The 17522-nt window shown below is 43.6% G+C and overlaps 1 protein-coding gene across 1 annotated transcript in view; it reads left to right on the plus strand.

Annotated features, from left to right (window-relative positions):
- LOC132828092 (uncharacterized) overlaps positions 1-17522 on the plus strand; it is a 110104-nt gene that overhangs the window by 58924 nt on the left and 33658 nt on the right. Inside the window, exon 7 of the mRNA XM_060845002.1 lies at positions 10712-11029. Within this exon, the coding sequence (XP_060700985.1) occupies positions 10712-11029 (318 nt within the window). The remainder of the gene's footprint in view (positions 1-10711; positions 11030-17522) is intronic.

The following is a 17522-nucleotide window of genomic DNA, read 5'->3' on the forward strand; positions in this document are numbered from 1 at the left end:
GTAAATGATCACACATTCAGTTTGGGCCCATTCCATTAAACTCTCAAACAGGTTCATGGTCGATGAGGAATGTAACTGAGAATTAGCACTGTTGCCTCACAGCGCCTGAGACCCGGGTTCAATTCCCGACTCAGGCGACTGACTGTGTGGAGTTTGCACATTCTCCCCGTGTCTCCGTGGGTTTCCTTCGGGTGCTCCGGTTTCCTCCCACAGTCCAAAGATGTATGGGTCAGGTGAATTGGCCATGCTAAATTGCCCGTAGTGTTAGGTAAGGGGTAAATGTAGGGGGATGGGTGGGTTGCGCTTCAGCGGGTCGGTGTGGACTTGTTGGGCCGAAGGGCCTGTTTCCACACTGTAAGTAATCTAATCTAATCTAATTATAGAATCCCTACAGTGCAGAAAGAGGCCATTTGGCCCATCTGGTCTGTATCATCCATCCAAAGAACTTCCCACCAGACCCAGAACCCCACTCTTTCCTACAGCCACACATTTCCCACGGCTCACCCACTGAGACTATACCTCCCTGGACACTCTGGGCAATTCAGCATGACCATTCCACCTAATCTGCACATTGGTAGACAGTGGGAAAAAACTGTAGCACTTGGAGAAAACCCACACAGACTCAGGGAGAACATACAAACTGTACACAGACAGTCACCCAAGGTTTGAACTGAACACAGGTCACGGGGACTGTGAGGCAGCAGTGCTAACCACTGAGACACTGTGCTGTCCATTTTTGAGAAGTTGAGATGTAAAACGCAAGTTTCCACATTTGTTGCATGTTTTGATGTTCATTGTGTTTTCACACTATCAGAAAAAAGTGTGAATAATATCAAGGGAGATGTGTGATAGATAGCCATGGATGTACAATGACAGTAAGTGTTAGTTACTTTGGTCTGAAATTGGAGAGAGAGCTGCCCTGGTACAGCACTTGCTGGAGGCTAATGTTGTAGGGCCTGGTCCATTTGAAGGACATTGTTGGATGTGGATGGAACAAACAGTGGACAGATGTATCGCGGTTCGACCTGAGTGAGATGTAGGTTATGAATCACAAAGAGGACAGCTGAAAGGGGAGAGAAGCTTTATCGATTAATCCACAGGGGAGATTCCAAAGGATCAGAAGAAACATGATCAATTAAACTGTGCTGTAAACTGTTCCTAAAGTTCCTTCAGCACTGAGCATTTTATATTGTCCAGGAACTGTGTGACAAATAGCTCAGGAGTTCAGGAATATGTCACTAACTGCTACAGCAGGGACATTACACAACTCTTCTAAAGGCTTTCAAAAAGCTGAGTAGACACTTGGGATTGGCCTCCTCAGTCACTGGTAAAAGCCCAGAGCCTGTGGGAAAGCCCATTGTGAATCCACAACCCATACCTGCAGGCACTGTAACACCCTCCTGGCACCCATTGTCTACAGCTCAATAAAGAGGGAGAACTGTGTCACCTGGAGCAATATGTCTACAGCCACGTTTGTACAGCCACTGACAGAAATGTTCAGTGGAGAGGCTTTCTGGAAAGGCAGGGTGGGGACAGTTTTCTTAGAGTCCAGATCAGTGTTAATCAACAGGATATTGTGGGTGGCACACTCTGGGTCATTCAAGGCTGTACTGAGAGTTTTCAGATCCAGCCCTTTGATCACAATCTCTGAGAAGGAAACCTCCTGGGACAGGCTCATGTCCATGTTGTGGGTGGATCACTGCACCATTCCAGAGCAAATGGGACATCCATCCGAATGGGGGAGGGGCTTTGTGGCAGCTCCAGGTCCTGCAATTGTTTGTCTCAGAAGAACGGTCTTTTAAAAACTGCTGAGTGACCGTCTACCAGGATATGGCTTTGACACTGAGCAAGTCACTTTACAGGATCCCTGACAATTAGATCAGATATTCTTCACTTTGTTAATAACTGCTGCCATCACTGTTTCATCACAGAATCTGATGTTTCAATCTGGTCTATTTTTCCAACTGATTCTACAGTGTCCATGTCATTTTGGGACTGGGGGATCTCTGCTCTCTGTTTCTGACACTCAGACACTGGTGACCTAACAGCAGAGGGGTTTCATCCCCATTGGGGTATTAACCCACAAATGTTTCCAAGTATTCTCCAGGGATTTACCCAACGTATTGTTTCTGTTTCCCAGACAGAGCATTGCGATGGTCCCCGTTGGTTCAGTCTCTGGGGAATGACTCCAGTGACTCTCCTTCCATATTAAGGATTAAGGTGGGGGCACTGCCTTCAGCATTGTGGCTGGGGATGAGCACGGTTGATGAAGGGTGTCAGTCCCTTTGATCCTCTCAAAGGTGAAACCCAGCATGGTTCACCAGACTCACTCATCATCAACCACGTCCTGGTGAATACAAAGCCCCATGTCCATCAGTTCACCACAGGTCCAACCATTTACAAACTGTGAAAGACTGTTTGAACTGTCATGTCTGTTCCATTTTAGGAACCACAGCATTAATTTGTGACAGCAAGCTTCTGCAAGGAACAATCTGATAATGACCAGATCGTGACTTTAGTTGGTGAGAATTATGGACCAGGAGATGAGGCAACTCCACAGCTGTCCTTTGAAATAATGCAGTGTAGTTAGTTTCCAGGAAATGAAGGTTTATAAATAAAAATAGACTGCAAAGACTGGGGCCTTTTTCACTGGAGTGGAGGAGGCTGGGTGGTGTCCTTTTTGAGGTTTATAAGATCATTCGTGGCACGGAAAAGATCTTATTTCTCGGGTGGGCTGTTCAAAACCTGGGAGCATGTCTTTAAGGTGAGAAGAGAGGCAATTACTTTATGAGAAAGTGAGGCAAATGTTTTACACAGACAGTGGTCCGTGTGTGGAATAAATCATTATAACTTTTCCAATGTCTTTAATGTTGAACACAGACTGAAAACTGGAGTGGTCATAAGCCCTCAAACAAAACATCTTGAGTTTGCTTTTATGGCTTTTATTTTTGAAGTGCAGTTCCTTAAATATTTTTTGTGAGGAACTAGAGCTTTCTTAAAATGTTTCTGTCCGCAGCATGCTGTGTGTGAATGGTTCATTGTAAATGATCACACATTCAGTTTGGGCCCATTCCGTTAAAACCTCAAACAGGTTCCTGGTCATTGAGGAATGGAACTGAGAATTATAGCATCCTGACAGTGCAGAAAGAGGCCATTTGGCCCATCTGGAGGCTAATGTTGTGGGTCCTGGTCCATTTGAAGGACATTGTTGGAGGTGGATGGAACAAACAGTGGACAGATGTATCGGGGTCCAGCCTGAGTGGGATGTAGGTTATGAATCACAAAGAGGACAGCTGAAAGGGGAGAGAAGCTTTATCGATTAATCTACAGGGGAGATTCCAAAGGACCAGAAGAAACGTTATTAATTAAACTGTGCTGTAAACTGTTCCTAAAGTTCCTTCAGCACTGAGCATTTTACTTTGTATAGGAACTATGTGACAAGTAGCTCAGGAGTTCAGGAATATGTCACTAACTGCTACAGCAGGGACATTACACAACTCTTCTAAAGGCTTTCAAAAAGCTGAGTAGACACTTGGGATTGGCCTCCTCAGTCACTGGTAAAAGCCCAGAGCCTGTGGGAAAGCCCATTGTGAATCCACAACCCATACCTGCAGGCACTGTAACACCCTCCTGGCACCCATTGTCTACAGCTCAGTAAAGAGGGAGAACTGTGTCACCTGGAGCAATATGTCTGCAGCCATGTTTGCACAGCCACTGTCAGAAATGTGCAGTGGAGAGGCTTTCTGGAAAGGCAGGGTGGGGACAGTTTTCTTAGAGCCCAGATCAGTGTTAATCAACAGGATATTGTGGTAGGCACACTCTGGGTCATTCAAGGCTGAACTGAGAGTTTTCAGACCCAGCCCTTTGATCACAATCTCTGGGAAGGAAACCTCCTGGGACAGGCTCATGTCCATGTTGTGGGTGGATCACTGCACCATCCCAGAGCAAATGGGACATCCATCCGAATGAGGGAGGGGCTTTGTGGCAGCTCCAAGTCCTGCAATTATTTGTCTCAGAAGAACAGTCTTTTAAAAACTGCTGAGTGACCGTCTACCAGGATATGGCTTTGACACTGAGCAAGTCACTTTACAGGATCCCTGACAATTTGATCAGATATTCTTCACTTTGTTAATAACTGCTGCTATCACTGCTTCATCACAGAATCTAATGTTTCAATCTGGTCTATTTTTCCAATTGATTCTACAGTGTCCATGTCATTCAGGGGCTGGGGGATCTCTGCTCTCTGTTTCTGACACTCAGACACTGGTAACCTGACAGCAGAGGGGTTTCATCCCCATTGGGGTATTAACACCCAAATGTTTCCAAGTGTTCTCCAGGAATTTACCCAACGTATTGTTTCTGTTTCCCAGACAGAGCATTGCGATGGTCCTCGTTGGTTCAGTCTCTGGGTAATGACTCCAGTGACTCTCCTTCCATATTAAGGGTTAAGGTGGGGGCACTGCCTTCAGCATTGTGGCTGGGGATGAGCACGGTTGATGAAGGGTGTCAGTCCCTTTGATCTTCTCAAAGATGAAACCCAGCATGGTTCACCAGACTCACTCATCATCAACCATGTCCTGGTGAATACAAAGCCCCATGTCAGTCGGTACACCAGAGGGACCCTCACCTTGGAGCAGGTCCAACCATTTACAGTCTGTGAAAGACTGTTTGAACTGTCATGTCTGTTCCATTTTAGGAACCACAGCAGTTAATTTGTGACAGCAAGCTTCTGCAAGGAACAATCTGATAATGATCAAATTTTCTTTATTTGTGACCTTAGTTGGTGAGAATTATGGATGAGGAGATGAGGCAACTCCACGACTGTCCTTTGAAATAATGCAATGTAGTTAGTTGCTGCGAAATGAGAGTTTTATAAACAAAAATGGACTGAAAAGACTGGGGCCTTTTTCACTGGAGTGGAGGAGGCTGAGAGGTGACCTTTTTGAGGTTTACAAGATCTTGAACGGCACGGATGAGGTCTTTTCTCTCGGGTGTCTGTTCAAAACCTGGGTGCATGTTTTTAAGGTGAGAGGAGAAATATTTAAAAAGAACATGAGGGGAAATTTTTTCGGAGAAATGAGGCAAATATTTTACACAGAGAGAAGTTCGTGTGTGGAATAAATTATTGTAATTTTTCCAATGTCTTTAATGTTGAATACAGACTGAAAACTGGAGTGGTCATAAGCCCTCAAACAAAACATCTTGAGTTTTTATTTCTTTTATTTTTGAAGTGCAGTTCATTAAATATTGTTTTGTGAGGAACTGGAGCACACTCCCAGTTACTCAATCACAATTCACTTCTCCCTGAATTTTCTCTCCGTTGTTGAGTTTCTGTTTCTGCTTGAAATCGGCCCCAGGGCTTGTTTACTTGGATCTTGTGGAAATGGAACAGAGGGTGTCCTTCTCCTGTACATCTGGGAGTTCAGATCCTGACACAATAATTATTCAGCACTAATGATAGGAGGAATATTCTGCCAGCAGACAAAATATTCAAAACAATTCTACTCTTAGCTGCAAGATTTTTTTTGCAAAAAAAATTTATTTGCAAAAAAGTGTTTGTTGAAATTTTATAACATGGGAGAATATGTCAGTTGTCATTCAACTGAGATTTCAGTATAAATACTGAGTTTGGATCAACATTATCCTCAACACTTGATTTTTTAACTTTCTTGATTTCAGAACATTCTATTCTTTCATTGGAAATTAAATCAGTTTTTCTGTTAAACACGACTAATCAAAATAAATGTCTTCACAGTGAACTTTCCCCATCTGGCCTACTGTAGTTTCACAAACTGGCTTCGTATATCCTGTTCCTCATTTAGCTTCTTGCAGACATTGCATCACACACTTATTTCAATGTGAGAAACAAGAGCTGTGGGACTGACATCAAGAACTGAACTGACCTTTGAGAATAAAACGATGTGGATATTGATTCTCCTCATGTGTTCCATTCCCGGTGAGTGACCATCTGAGTTGTATATTCAGATAATCAATGTTTGTTGAAGTCCACTGTGTGGTTTATACAGAAGAAATGTTTAAATATTTGAAGGTACATATTCAGATAAAGTGAGAGCTTGTGACACAATGGTTACATTGTTCTTGCTGTGATAAATGCTGAGAGTTTGATTCTCACTCCAGCACATTTCACAAAAGCATGTGTGTTCTCACAAAGTCGAACAGGTTCATTACCAACCTGTAAATCCATCGAACATGCCCAGTCCAGGGAGCAGGACTGGGTGAGGTTCCAGGTCAGCCTTACACAATGCAGAGTGACACCCCTCACATTACAGCGACTGGCTTCAGGCAAGTGACAAGCTGTAGAAAACAGACACAGCATGGACTTTTTCTACCCCATGTATCTCTAAATATGGAAGTCTTGGATGTTGAAAGGAACAAATATAAAAATACCTGAACAACATCACAAACATATCTTCTACTGAACATATTGCAATCCCATGTGACACAGTTCCCAAATACTTGAGAGCAGCTTTATTAATTCTGAATTAAATAAAAATGGACCAAATAATGTTTCATTTGAGTGAAAAAAGCAGCATAATTACTTTAATTTTTCTAATGTTTTTAATGTTGAAGATACACTGAAATCTGGAGTTGTAATCAGCCCTCAAGGGAAACATTTTGAGTTGATTAAATATTGTTTTGTGCGGCTCAGTTGCAAAAGTAGATGATTAGTTTAATTTCTCTTCACAGAAAAAGCCTTTTATCTTTCAGTCATTAACGTGAATCAAGTCGCTGACTCTCTTTAAATCCCACTGTTTTACACATTACAATGTAACACTAAAACTATTGCTCATCATTGCAACCTTCGAGTAAAAAATGAGGTCTGCAGATGCTGGAGTCTATCTCTCACTGCACCCCCCAGGTCATCTCCTCTGCACAGAACGCCCCTCCCCCAAGTCCCTCCTCCTTACCTTTTATCTTAGCCTGCTTAGCAAACTCTCTCTCATTCCTGATGAAGGGCTTATGCTCGAAACGTCGAATTTCCTATTCCTGAGATGCTGCCTAACCTGCTGTGCTTTAACCAGCAACACATTTTCAGCTCTCATCATTGCAAACTCTCCATTTATGAGCAAGGAATTATCAAACACTCAAGATTAAAATTCCCAGTGTGGCATTACTCTAAACTGGAACTCCGTGAATTCTGTTCCATGAAAACTTCCTGAAATATTTTGTGGCTCTCGCCCACCAAATTCATGTAGAATACTTCACGGGCAGAAACCTGAAGCATGAATCTCTCTGTTTTCACAACTCTCTTTCATTCAAGGCTTTCCTTTTTCCAATGAGGTCTCTTTCTCCTGACTTGCATCAGCTTTACATATTCATGAACTGAATGCCTTTCTCTTCTCCTCTCCACCTTAGATTTCAATTCCATTCTGTCATTTTACTCAAGAATTGTTCTCCACAAAAAGGGTGGTTCTCCCAACAAGATTGTTGGTCTGGTATTTATTGAAGTAAAGTCTCCCCAGTCATCAATAGGCTGTTCCTCTCCCACACCAGGAAACAACATTGCAGCAATTTAAGAACTGTCTCATGAAACATCTCTCTGGTACAGTCAGTAAATTATTTATGTTATTTTACACTCCTTACACAGACAACAATGTGTGATTACAAACCATCCTGCCCTCAAGGTCCTACACATTGATCTCTCTCTCCCGTTGTGAACCATCCCTTGCTGAACTCCAATTCTCTTCCTCTCCCACTTGAGGACTGTCATCATCTTGCCTGAGTCACCTATTGTATCTACACGTTGAGCCCTGAAAATGCAGGCCCAGAGCCCACCATGACTTTACACACACCCCTCTCCTCCCTGGATTAAACCCTCGTTCTCTAGTCAGAGTAAGGGTCCTTCAGCACCTGTGCCCAGCCAACTCCAATCCAAGCCTGTCTCTTGGGCTGCCCTCGCGGTGGGAGGATGGGGGTTGGGGTGTGCGGGTGTGGTCAACACTGCGATGATGTCACACACAGTGGAGTTAGAGCCCACAGCGGACAGCACAAACCCAATTTCCAAGATTGTCGCAAAGCTCGGCCGGTGGTGTATGAAAATATCCCGACTACTTCAATCATTCATAGAGTCATAGAGATGTACAGCATGGAAACAGACCCTTCGGTCCAACTCCTCCTTGCTGACCGGATATTCCAACCCAATCTCGTCCCACCTGCCAGCGCCCAGCCCATATCCATCCAAACCCTTCCTATTCATATACCCATCCAAATGCCTCTTAAATGTTCAACTGTACCAGCCTCCACCGCATCCTCTGGTAACTCATTCCATACAGGTCCACCCTCTGCATGAAAAACTTGCCCCTTAGGTCCCTTTTATATCTTTCCCCTCTCACCCTAAAACTATGCCCTCTAGTTCTGGACTCCCCGACCCCAGGGAAAAGACTTTGTCTATTTATCCTATCCATGCTCCTCAAAAATTTCTAAACCTCTATAAGGTCACCCCTCAGTCTCCGACGCTCCAGGGAAAACAGCCCCAGTCTTTTCAGCCTCTCCCTGTAGCTCAGATCTTCCAACCCTGGCAACATCCGTGTAAATCTTTTCTGAACCCTTTCAAGTTTCACAACATCTTTCCGATAGGAAGCAGACCAGAGCTGCATGCAATATTCCAACAGTAGCCTAACCAATGTCCTGTACAGCCGCAACATGACCTCCCAACTCCTATACTCAATACTCTGACCAATGAAGGAAAGCATACCAAACGCCTTCTTCACTATCCTATCTACCTGCGACTCCACTTTCAAGGAGCTATGAACCTGCACTCCAAGATCTCTTTGTTCAGCAACACTCCCTAGGACATTATCATTAAGTGTATAAGTCCTGCTTAGATTTGCTTTCCCAAAATGCAGCACCTCGCATCTATCTGAATTAAACTCCTGCCACTTCTCAGCTCATTGGCCCATCTGATCAAGATCCTGTTGTAATCTGAGGTAACCCTCTTCGGTGTCTATTACACCTTCAATTTAGGTGTCATCTGCAAACTTACTAACTGTACCTCTTATGCTCGTAACCAAATCATTTATGTAAATGTCAAAAAGTAAAGGGCCCAGCACTGATCCTGATCACTGGCCTCCAGTCTGAAAAACAACCCTCCACCACCACCCTCTGTCTTCTACCTTTGAGCCAGTTCTGTATCCAAATGGCTGGTTCTCCCTGTATTCCATGAGATCTAATCTTGCTAATCAGTGCCCCATGGGGAACGTTGTTGAACGCCTTCATGAAGTCGATATAGATCACATCTACTGCTCTGCCCTCATCAATCTTCTTTGTTATTTCTTCAAAAAACTCAATCAAGTTTTGTGAGACATGATTTCTCAAGCACAAAGCCATGTTGACTATCCCGAATCAGGCCTGGCCTTTCCAAACACATATACATCCTGTCCGTCAGGATTCCCTCCAACACCTTGCCCACCACCGAGGTCAGGCTCACTGGTCTGTAGTTCCTTGGCTTGTCCTTACCACCCTTCTTAAACAGTGACATCACGTTTGCCAACATTCACTCTTCCGGCATCTCACCTGTGACTATTTTTGCTCCTTCACAATCTACAGACCCAGAAAATAACACCGTCTTATTCCTCGACAAACACTGCCCCAGGTTAAATTAATAGCTATGGCTTATATTTTAAGTTTAATCAAGAGGCTTATTTACAAAACCATATAATCATGAAAGAATCCACTGTACCCACTACTGCAGCCTTTCGCTTGGACAGGCTTAAAACAACAATTACCTTCTCTGATTGTGTACTGTGAACTTCGTCCAACAGTTCCTCCAAGATTCGGTGTGAACTTCACTGATTGTTAATTTTCCCAGATGCGCTGCGATGTCCAGCGATACACGAATTCAAACAGCAAAGGCAGTAACTGTGCAGGTTTTCTCTCTCTCTCTCTCTCTCCTGCACTGTCCTCACCATGTGCTTCCTTTGTCTGCTCTTCTCCCTTTTAAACTGCTGTTGTTTTGACTTTTTTTTCCAAAGTTCCAAAACAATGCAACAGCAGATAAACAATAATTGCTGCTTCTGGAATTCGTGGAAATCACCTCCAACACCTAAAATACCTCAAAAAAAGGAGCAGCTCTTACAGCCAGAAATGTTTCCCATCCTGGGAATTTGGAACATCCTGAGGCTGTGACAAAGGATTGCCTTCATCATGAACTCGATGGAATGGAGCTGATTAAAATGTTAATGTTTATATTAAGCAATTCAATCCAGTCAAATTTATCAATTTGATTCTCCTCCGTTTCAGGTGATTTATGGGCAGAGAAAGATGTAACGGGAATTTTGGGAAGAGCGATCACAATATCTTGTCACTACGAAGCACGGTGGTACCAGTCACACATAAAATATTGGTGTCTCGGATGGACTCGTCAGTGTAAGGTAATAGCAATGACAAATTGGCCAAATGGGAGAATATCAATCACTGACAACAAAACACAAGGAATATTTCTTGTCACAATCAAGAATCTTCAATGGAGTGATGCCGGACGATACAGCTGTGGGATTGAGTTTCCTGGTATTGAGCTTGACCTCCTGTTTACCGTAAATCTGCACATCTCTGAAGGTAAATGTCTCATTGATCTTTTCAAAAGATACTCTCTGCTGATATATCTTATCAATGTTTATCCAGGAAGAAAAGTGACAAAGAGTTGGGGGATATTTGATTTTTTGATCTCTCAAAAATTGTTTCTTTCCCACAGAAGCTGTCTCTGTTCCTGGGCTTCGATTTTTATCCCAACCAAAAACCTCATGGTCTGGGTTTTCAGTGACCTGTGAGTCTGCCCGGGGATCCCTCCCCATCCACTACACATGGTCTGAGAAGATGCCATCACAAGATTCAATGATCTCTGACACCAATAAACTGGATCTACATTGTCAATCCTTCACACAGCAACATCATCAATATTACTGCACAGCCTCAAATACTCAGGGAACAAAACCCAGTGAAATTGTTCATGTGTCAGTCAACAATGTAAGAGAGAAGAACTGCAGTTATAGGATACAGATCAACAGCATCGGTAAGTGTGATGTAAACAATGCTTGTTTATTATCTCTCTCTGGGAAACTGTAATTGATAAAATGCACTCCATTTGTTTCTTCATCATTTCTGGAAAAATCCAAGGGTTTACACTGTAGTTAGAAAATGTGGAGGTCCAAAAAATACTAACCATGTCATGCAGAAACATTGGAACAACTTCAATAATCCCCGCAAAATTAAAACAGCATTTTATTGATGGAGAATTTGCATTTTTCTAACAAATGGAATTTTAAATTCACTCCTTGAATGTTGTGTCCAGATTTAGGGCCGATATTGGGGATAGAGAGGAAATCAGTTGTACAATGAAATACCTATAAATATTGCCTGCAGCCATTTCCTGATCTGATCTGTTTGAGCTGTCAGAGAAGAAGCAAGTCAGCATCAAGTCGAAGTGACCCACGGGAACTGTATTTGGAACTATCAGCAGCAGCTCATGTGGCTGCACTCCCACTTTTGATGCCAGCATGTTGGGGGTTCCAGTTCCCCTTCGGGGTTAAAATCCAGCTGGATCCCAGTGCCCAGCAGAGAGAAGTAATGCTGTGCTGTGGCAGGTGAGACAGTGTCGATGAGGTGAGAAACTGAGAACCTGTTCCCCCTTTAGGAATGGCACCATTTGTAAACTATTTACAGAATAGAGGTCCTCCTAGTGTCTGAGCAAGCATTCATAGAGTCATAGAGTCATAGAGATGTACAGCGTGGAAACAGACCCTTTGATTCAACGCGTCCATGCCGACCAAATATCCCAACCCAATCTAGTCCCACCTGCCAGCACCAGGCCCATATCCCTCTAAACCCTTCCTATTCATATACCCATCCAGATTCCTTTTAAATGTTGCAATTGTACCAGCCTCCACCACTTCTTCTGGCAGCACATTTATTCCATGTACCACCCTCTGTGTGCAAAAGTTACCCCTTAGGTCTCTTTTATATCTTTCCCTCTCACCCTAAACCTATGCTCGCTAGTTCTGGACTCCCCCACCCCAGGGAAAAGTCTTTGTCTGTTTATCCTATCCATACCCCTGTTGGGGAGAATCTGCTATCGGGGTACCTACATTGGGGCTAGGGAGGGGAGCACCATTATTAAAGCAGACACTGTCAGATACCAGCTAAAACACAGCCATGTAAAGTAAACCCAGCCACTGCAGGACTGCCTGCCTGGGGCCACATTCCTGGGGGATTAGAACATGTCCGTCAGTTTCAGATCATCCTATTACACTCTCATTGTTAATAAAGGAAACCGGTAACTATCGGATAGTGTAAATCGCACCGATACCACACTTGATTGATAAAGTACTTGCTAATGCCTCCGCTGACGTCAAACTCATTCGGGTCCTGTGTTAAATGATAATATCTGTATATTCAACTATGGAGAACTATTGTGAACGCCCAGACAGCCAGACGCATAGCAATGAGGAAACCCTTCCAACAATAAACTTTTAATTTACAAGATCGGAAACTGCCGAACCCAGGATGTCTACCCATTGTTCGGCACAGCAGGAGTGGGACAGGTATCTCGGGGCAGCCAATAGAGACACTAATCCCTTCACAGATAGGTGAACCGACCAATGAAAGAGCCGAACAAGGGGAACCTGACCGGGAACTCGAGGAAGCGCGAAGTACAACTGCACCAGATCCGAAGGGAGAGACAGAACGCCTTCTCCAACGAATTGCATGCCTTTGAATTCGTTGTATAGTTTGCCAGTTTTGATCCTGTAATAAACGGTGTTTTTGCTCCAAACTCTAGCCGGTTTGATCTCTCCTTCCAACGAACACGTAGAGACGAGACCATTCGGTTTCCGTCTCAACACCCCTCATAATGTTGTAAACCTCTATAAGGTCACCCCTCAGTATATGACGCTCCAGGGAAAATAATCCCAGCCTGTTCAGCCTCTCTCTATAGTTCAAATCCTCCAACCCTGACAAAATCCTTGTAAATCTTTTCTGAACCCTTTCAAGGTTCACAACATCTTTCCGATAGAAAGACAACCAAAATTGCAGACAATATTCCAGCAGAAGCCTAACCAATACCATGTACAGCTGCATCATCACCTCCCAACTCCTGTACTCAATACTCTGACCAAGAAAAGGAAACATATCAAATGCCTTCTTCACTATCCAATCTACCTGCAACTCCACTTTCAAGGAACTATGAATCTGCACTCCAAGGTCTCTTTGTTCAGCAACACTCTCGAGGACCTCACCAGTCCTACGAAGATTTGCTTTCCAAAAATGCAGCATCTCGCATTTATATGAATTAAACTCCATATGCCACTTCTCAGCCCATTGGCCCAACTGATCAAGATCCTGTTGTAATCTGAGATAACCTTCTTCACTGTCCACTACACCTCCAATTTTGGTGTCATCTGCAGACTCACTAACTGTACCTCTTATGATTGTATCCAAATCATTTATGTAAATTACAAAAAGTCGAGGACCCAGCACCGATCCGTGTGGCACTTCACTGATCACAGGACTCCAGTCTGAAAAACCACCCTCCACTACCACCCTCTGTCTTCTAACTTTGTGCCAGTTCTGTATCCAAATGGCTAGTTCTCCCTGTATTCCATGAGATCTAACCTTGCTAATCGATCTCCCATGGGGAAACTTGTCAAACACTTTACTGAAGTCCATGTAGATCACATCTACCATTCTGCCTTCATCAATCCTCTTTGTTACTTTTTTCAAAAACCTCAATCAAGTTTGTGAGACATGATTTCCCACGCACAAAGCCATGTTGATTATCCCTAATCAGTCCTTACCTTTCCAAATACTTGCATATCCTCTCCCTCAGGATTCCCTCCAACAACTTGCCCACCACTGACATCAGGCTGACTGGTTATAGATCCCTGGCTTGTCTTTACTAACCTCCTTAAATAGTGGCACCATGTGAGCCAACCTCCAGTCTCCTGGCACCTCACCTGTGACTATTGATGATCCAAAAATCTCAGCAAGAGGCCCAGCAATCACTTCTCTAGCTTCTCAAAGAGTTCTAGGGTACACCTAATCAGGTCCTGGAGATTTATTCACGTTTATGCATTTCAGGACATCCTGCACTTCTTCCTCTGTAATATGGACATATTCCAAGGTGTCACCATTTACTTCGCTACTTTCTATATCTTCCATAACCTTTTCCACAGTAAATACTGATGCAAAATACTCACTGAGTATCTCCCACATTTTCTGTGGCTCCACACAAAGGCCGCCTTGCTGATCTTTGAGGGCCCCTATTCTCTCCCGAGTTATCCTTTTGTCCTTAATGTATTGTAAAAATCTTTGGATTCTCCTTAACTCTATTTGCCAAAGGTATGTCATTTCCCTTTTTACCCGCCTGATTTCCCTCTTAAGTATACTCCTACTGCCTTTATACTCTTCTCAGGATTCACTCAATCTATCCTGTCTATACCTTACATATGCTTCCTTCTTTTTCTTAAGCGAACCCTCAATTTCTTTAGTCATCCAGCATTCCCTATACCTACCAGCCTTTCCTTTCACCCTAACAGGAATGTACTTTCTCTGGATTCTCGTTATCTCATTTCTGAAGACTCCCCATTTTCCAGCCGTCCCTTTACTTGCGAACATCTGCCCCTAATCAGCTTTCAAATGTACTTGCCTCATACTGTAAAATTAGACTCTCTCCAATTTAGTACTTCAACTTTTAGATCTAGTCTATCCTTTTCCATCACTCTTAAATCTCGTGGAATTATGGTCGCTGGCCACAAAGTGCTCCCCCACTGACACCTCAGTCACCTGCCCTGCCTTATTTCCCAAGAGTAGTCAGGTTTTGCACATTCCCTGGTAGGTACATCCACATACTGAATCATAAAATTGTCTTGTACGCACTTAACAAATTCCTCTCCATCTAAACCCTTAACACTATGGCAGTCCCAGTCTATGTTTGGAAAGTTAAAGTCCCCTACCATAACCACCCTCTTATTCTTACAGAAAGCTGAGATCTCCTGACAAGTTTGTTTCTCAATTTCCCTCTGACTGTTCGGGGGTCAGTAATACAATCCAAATAAGGTTATCATCCCTTACTTATTTCTCAGTTTCCCCCAGATAACTTCCCTGGATGTATTTCCAGGAATATCCTCCCTCAGCACAGCTGTAAGGCTATCCCTTATCAAAAACGCCACTCTCCCTCCTCTCTTGCCTCCCTTTCTATCCTTCCTGTAGCATTTGTATCCTGGAACATTAAGCTGCTAGTTCTGCCCATCCCTGAGCCATGTCCCTGTATTTGCTGTGATATGCCAGTCCCATGTTCCCAACCATGCCCTGAGTTCATCTGCCTTCCCTGTTAGGCTCCTTGCATTGAAATAAATGCAGTTTAATTTAACAGTCCTACCTTGTTCTCTGCTTTGTCCCTGTCTGTCCTGACTGTTTGAATCACTTCTGTTCTCAACTGTACCAGTCTCAGATTAATCTCCTTCCTCACTATCTCCCTGGGTTCCTCCCCAACCCCCCCACACCACCCCCGCCCCCCCCCCCGCCCAACGTTACTAGTTTAAGCCCTCCTGCCCAGCTCAGGCAAATTTCCCTGCCAGTATATTAGTCTGCTTCCAATTCAGGAACAATCCGTCCCTCTTGTCCAGGTCATTTCTACCACAGAAGAGATTCCAATGATCCAAATGTGTGAATCCTTCACCCATACACCAGCTCCTCAGCCATGCATTCATCTGCTCTACCCTCCTATTCTTGCCCTCACTAGCTCGTAGCACTGGGAATAATCCAGATATTACTACTCTCGAGGACCTCCATTTTAAATTCCTGCAAAACTCTCTGTAATCTCCCTTCTGAATCTTAACCATTTCCCTTCCTATGTTGTTTTTTTCCAACATGGACAATGACCTCATGCTGATCCCTCTCCCCTGTGAGAACATTCTGCACCCCCTCTGAGACATCCTTGATCCTGGCGCCAGGGAAGCAACACATCATTCTGCTTTCTCGCTGATGGCCACAGAAACGTCTGTCTGTACCTCAGACTAGAGAGTCCCCTAACACAACCGATCTCTTGGAACTCGACATACCCCTCATTGCATCAGAGCCTATCTCAATACCAGAAACTTGGCTGTTCTTGCTACATTCACCTGAGAATCCATCATCCCCTGCATTTCCCAAAACAGCATACCTGTTTGAAATGGGGATAGTCACAGAAAACCCTGCATTACCTGCCTACCTCTCTTACCTTTCCTGGACATAACCCATCTATGTGACTGTATCTGCAACTTTTCCCCCTTCCTATAACTGCCATCCATCACGCCACCTTGCTCTTGTAAATTCTTCATAGCCCTTAACTGTCTCTCCAACCGATACATTCGATATGAAAGGATTTGCAACCAAAAGCATTTATTGCAGATATAATTCTCAGTAACATGTAAACTCTCTCAGAACGATCACATTCAACAGGAAGGGCATATCACTCTTCACCAGGCCATTTTTGCTTCTTCCAATTTGCAGACCCAGAAAATAGGACTGTCTTATTCCTCTCCTGCTCCAGGCTAACTTAATGCTTATATTTTTAAGTTTAATCAAGAGACATATTTCAATAAAACATGTAATCAAGAAAGAAACCACTCTACTCACTACTGCAGACTTTCTGTCAGGCCACACTTAAAAATATTCACTTATCTGTTTCTGTGCTGTGACCTCTCCCAAACAGGTTCCTCCAAGATTAGTTGTCAATTTCATTGTCTGTTAATTTTCTCAGGCGCACTACGATGTCCAGTGATACATCAATTCAAACAACAAAGGCAGTAACTGAGCAGGTTCACTGCTGTGTCAGTTAGCAGTGTGGGTTTCCTTTTCTGTCTCCCTGTCCTGCACTGACCTAACCATGTGTTGCCTTTGTCTGTTCCTCCCCCTTTTAAAAGTGCTGCTAATTTGACATTTTTTGCCCAAAGTTCCAAAACAATGCAGCAGCACTTAAACAGTATTTGCTGCTCCTGGAATTCGAGGAGATCACCTTCAACACCTGAAATACCTCAAAAAAGGAGCAGCCTGTTACGGCCAGAAATTTTTCCCATCCTCCATCTTGGATTACCCAGAATCCTCTTTTTGCTGCCTTCCAACTGTTTTCTTTCTTCAAATGAGTACTTCACAGAATGGGAAGTATTTTGGGATCTCCTCAGATTCTCGAAAGCACCAAGACCCTTCTGATTTATCAACGTCCTTTAGGCAATGATATCTGCCACCATTTCCAAGTCTGCTCCACATCAGACTCCAGTAATGTACTTTGTCCTTAACTGCCCACTTCAAATGGCTTAGAAAACCACTCAGTCAGGGGAATTGGAATGGACAACAAAAGCTGTCCATTAAAGTCTAAAAAATAAAGAGTTCATAGTTTATTTGTTGCAGAAATGATTCACCTAAAAAAAAACCCCAACCCATGTTGACTGTGCATTCCCTGGAGATGGGGAACCTCATCTGTCTGTCTCATGGATTCTCACACTTCAGGAGATGGAAAACCACTGGCGGGT

Source organism: Hemiscyllium ocellatum, chromosome 26, assembly GCF_020745735.1.
Source record: "Hemiscyllium ocellatum isolate sHemOce1 chromosome 26, sHemOce1.pat.X.cur, whole genome shotgun sequence".
NCBI classification, from domain to species: Eukaryota; Metazoa; Chordata; class Chondrichthyes; order Orectolobiformes; family Hemiscylliidae; genus Hemiscyllium; species Hemiscyllium ocellatum.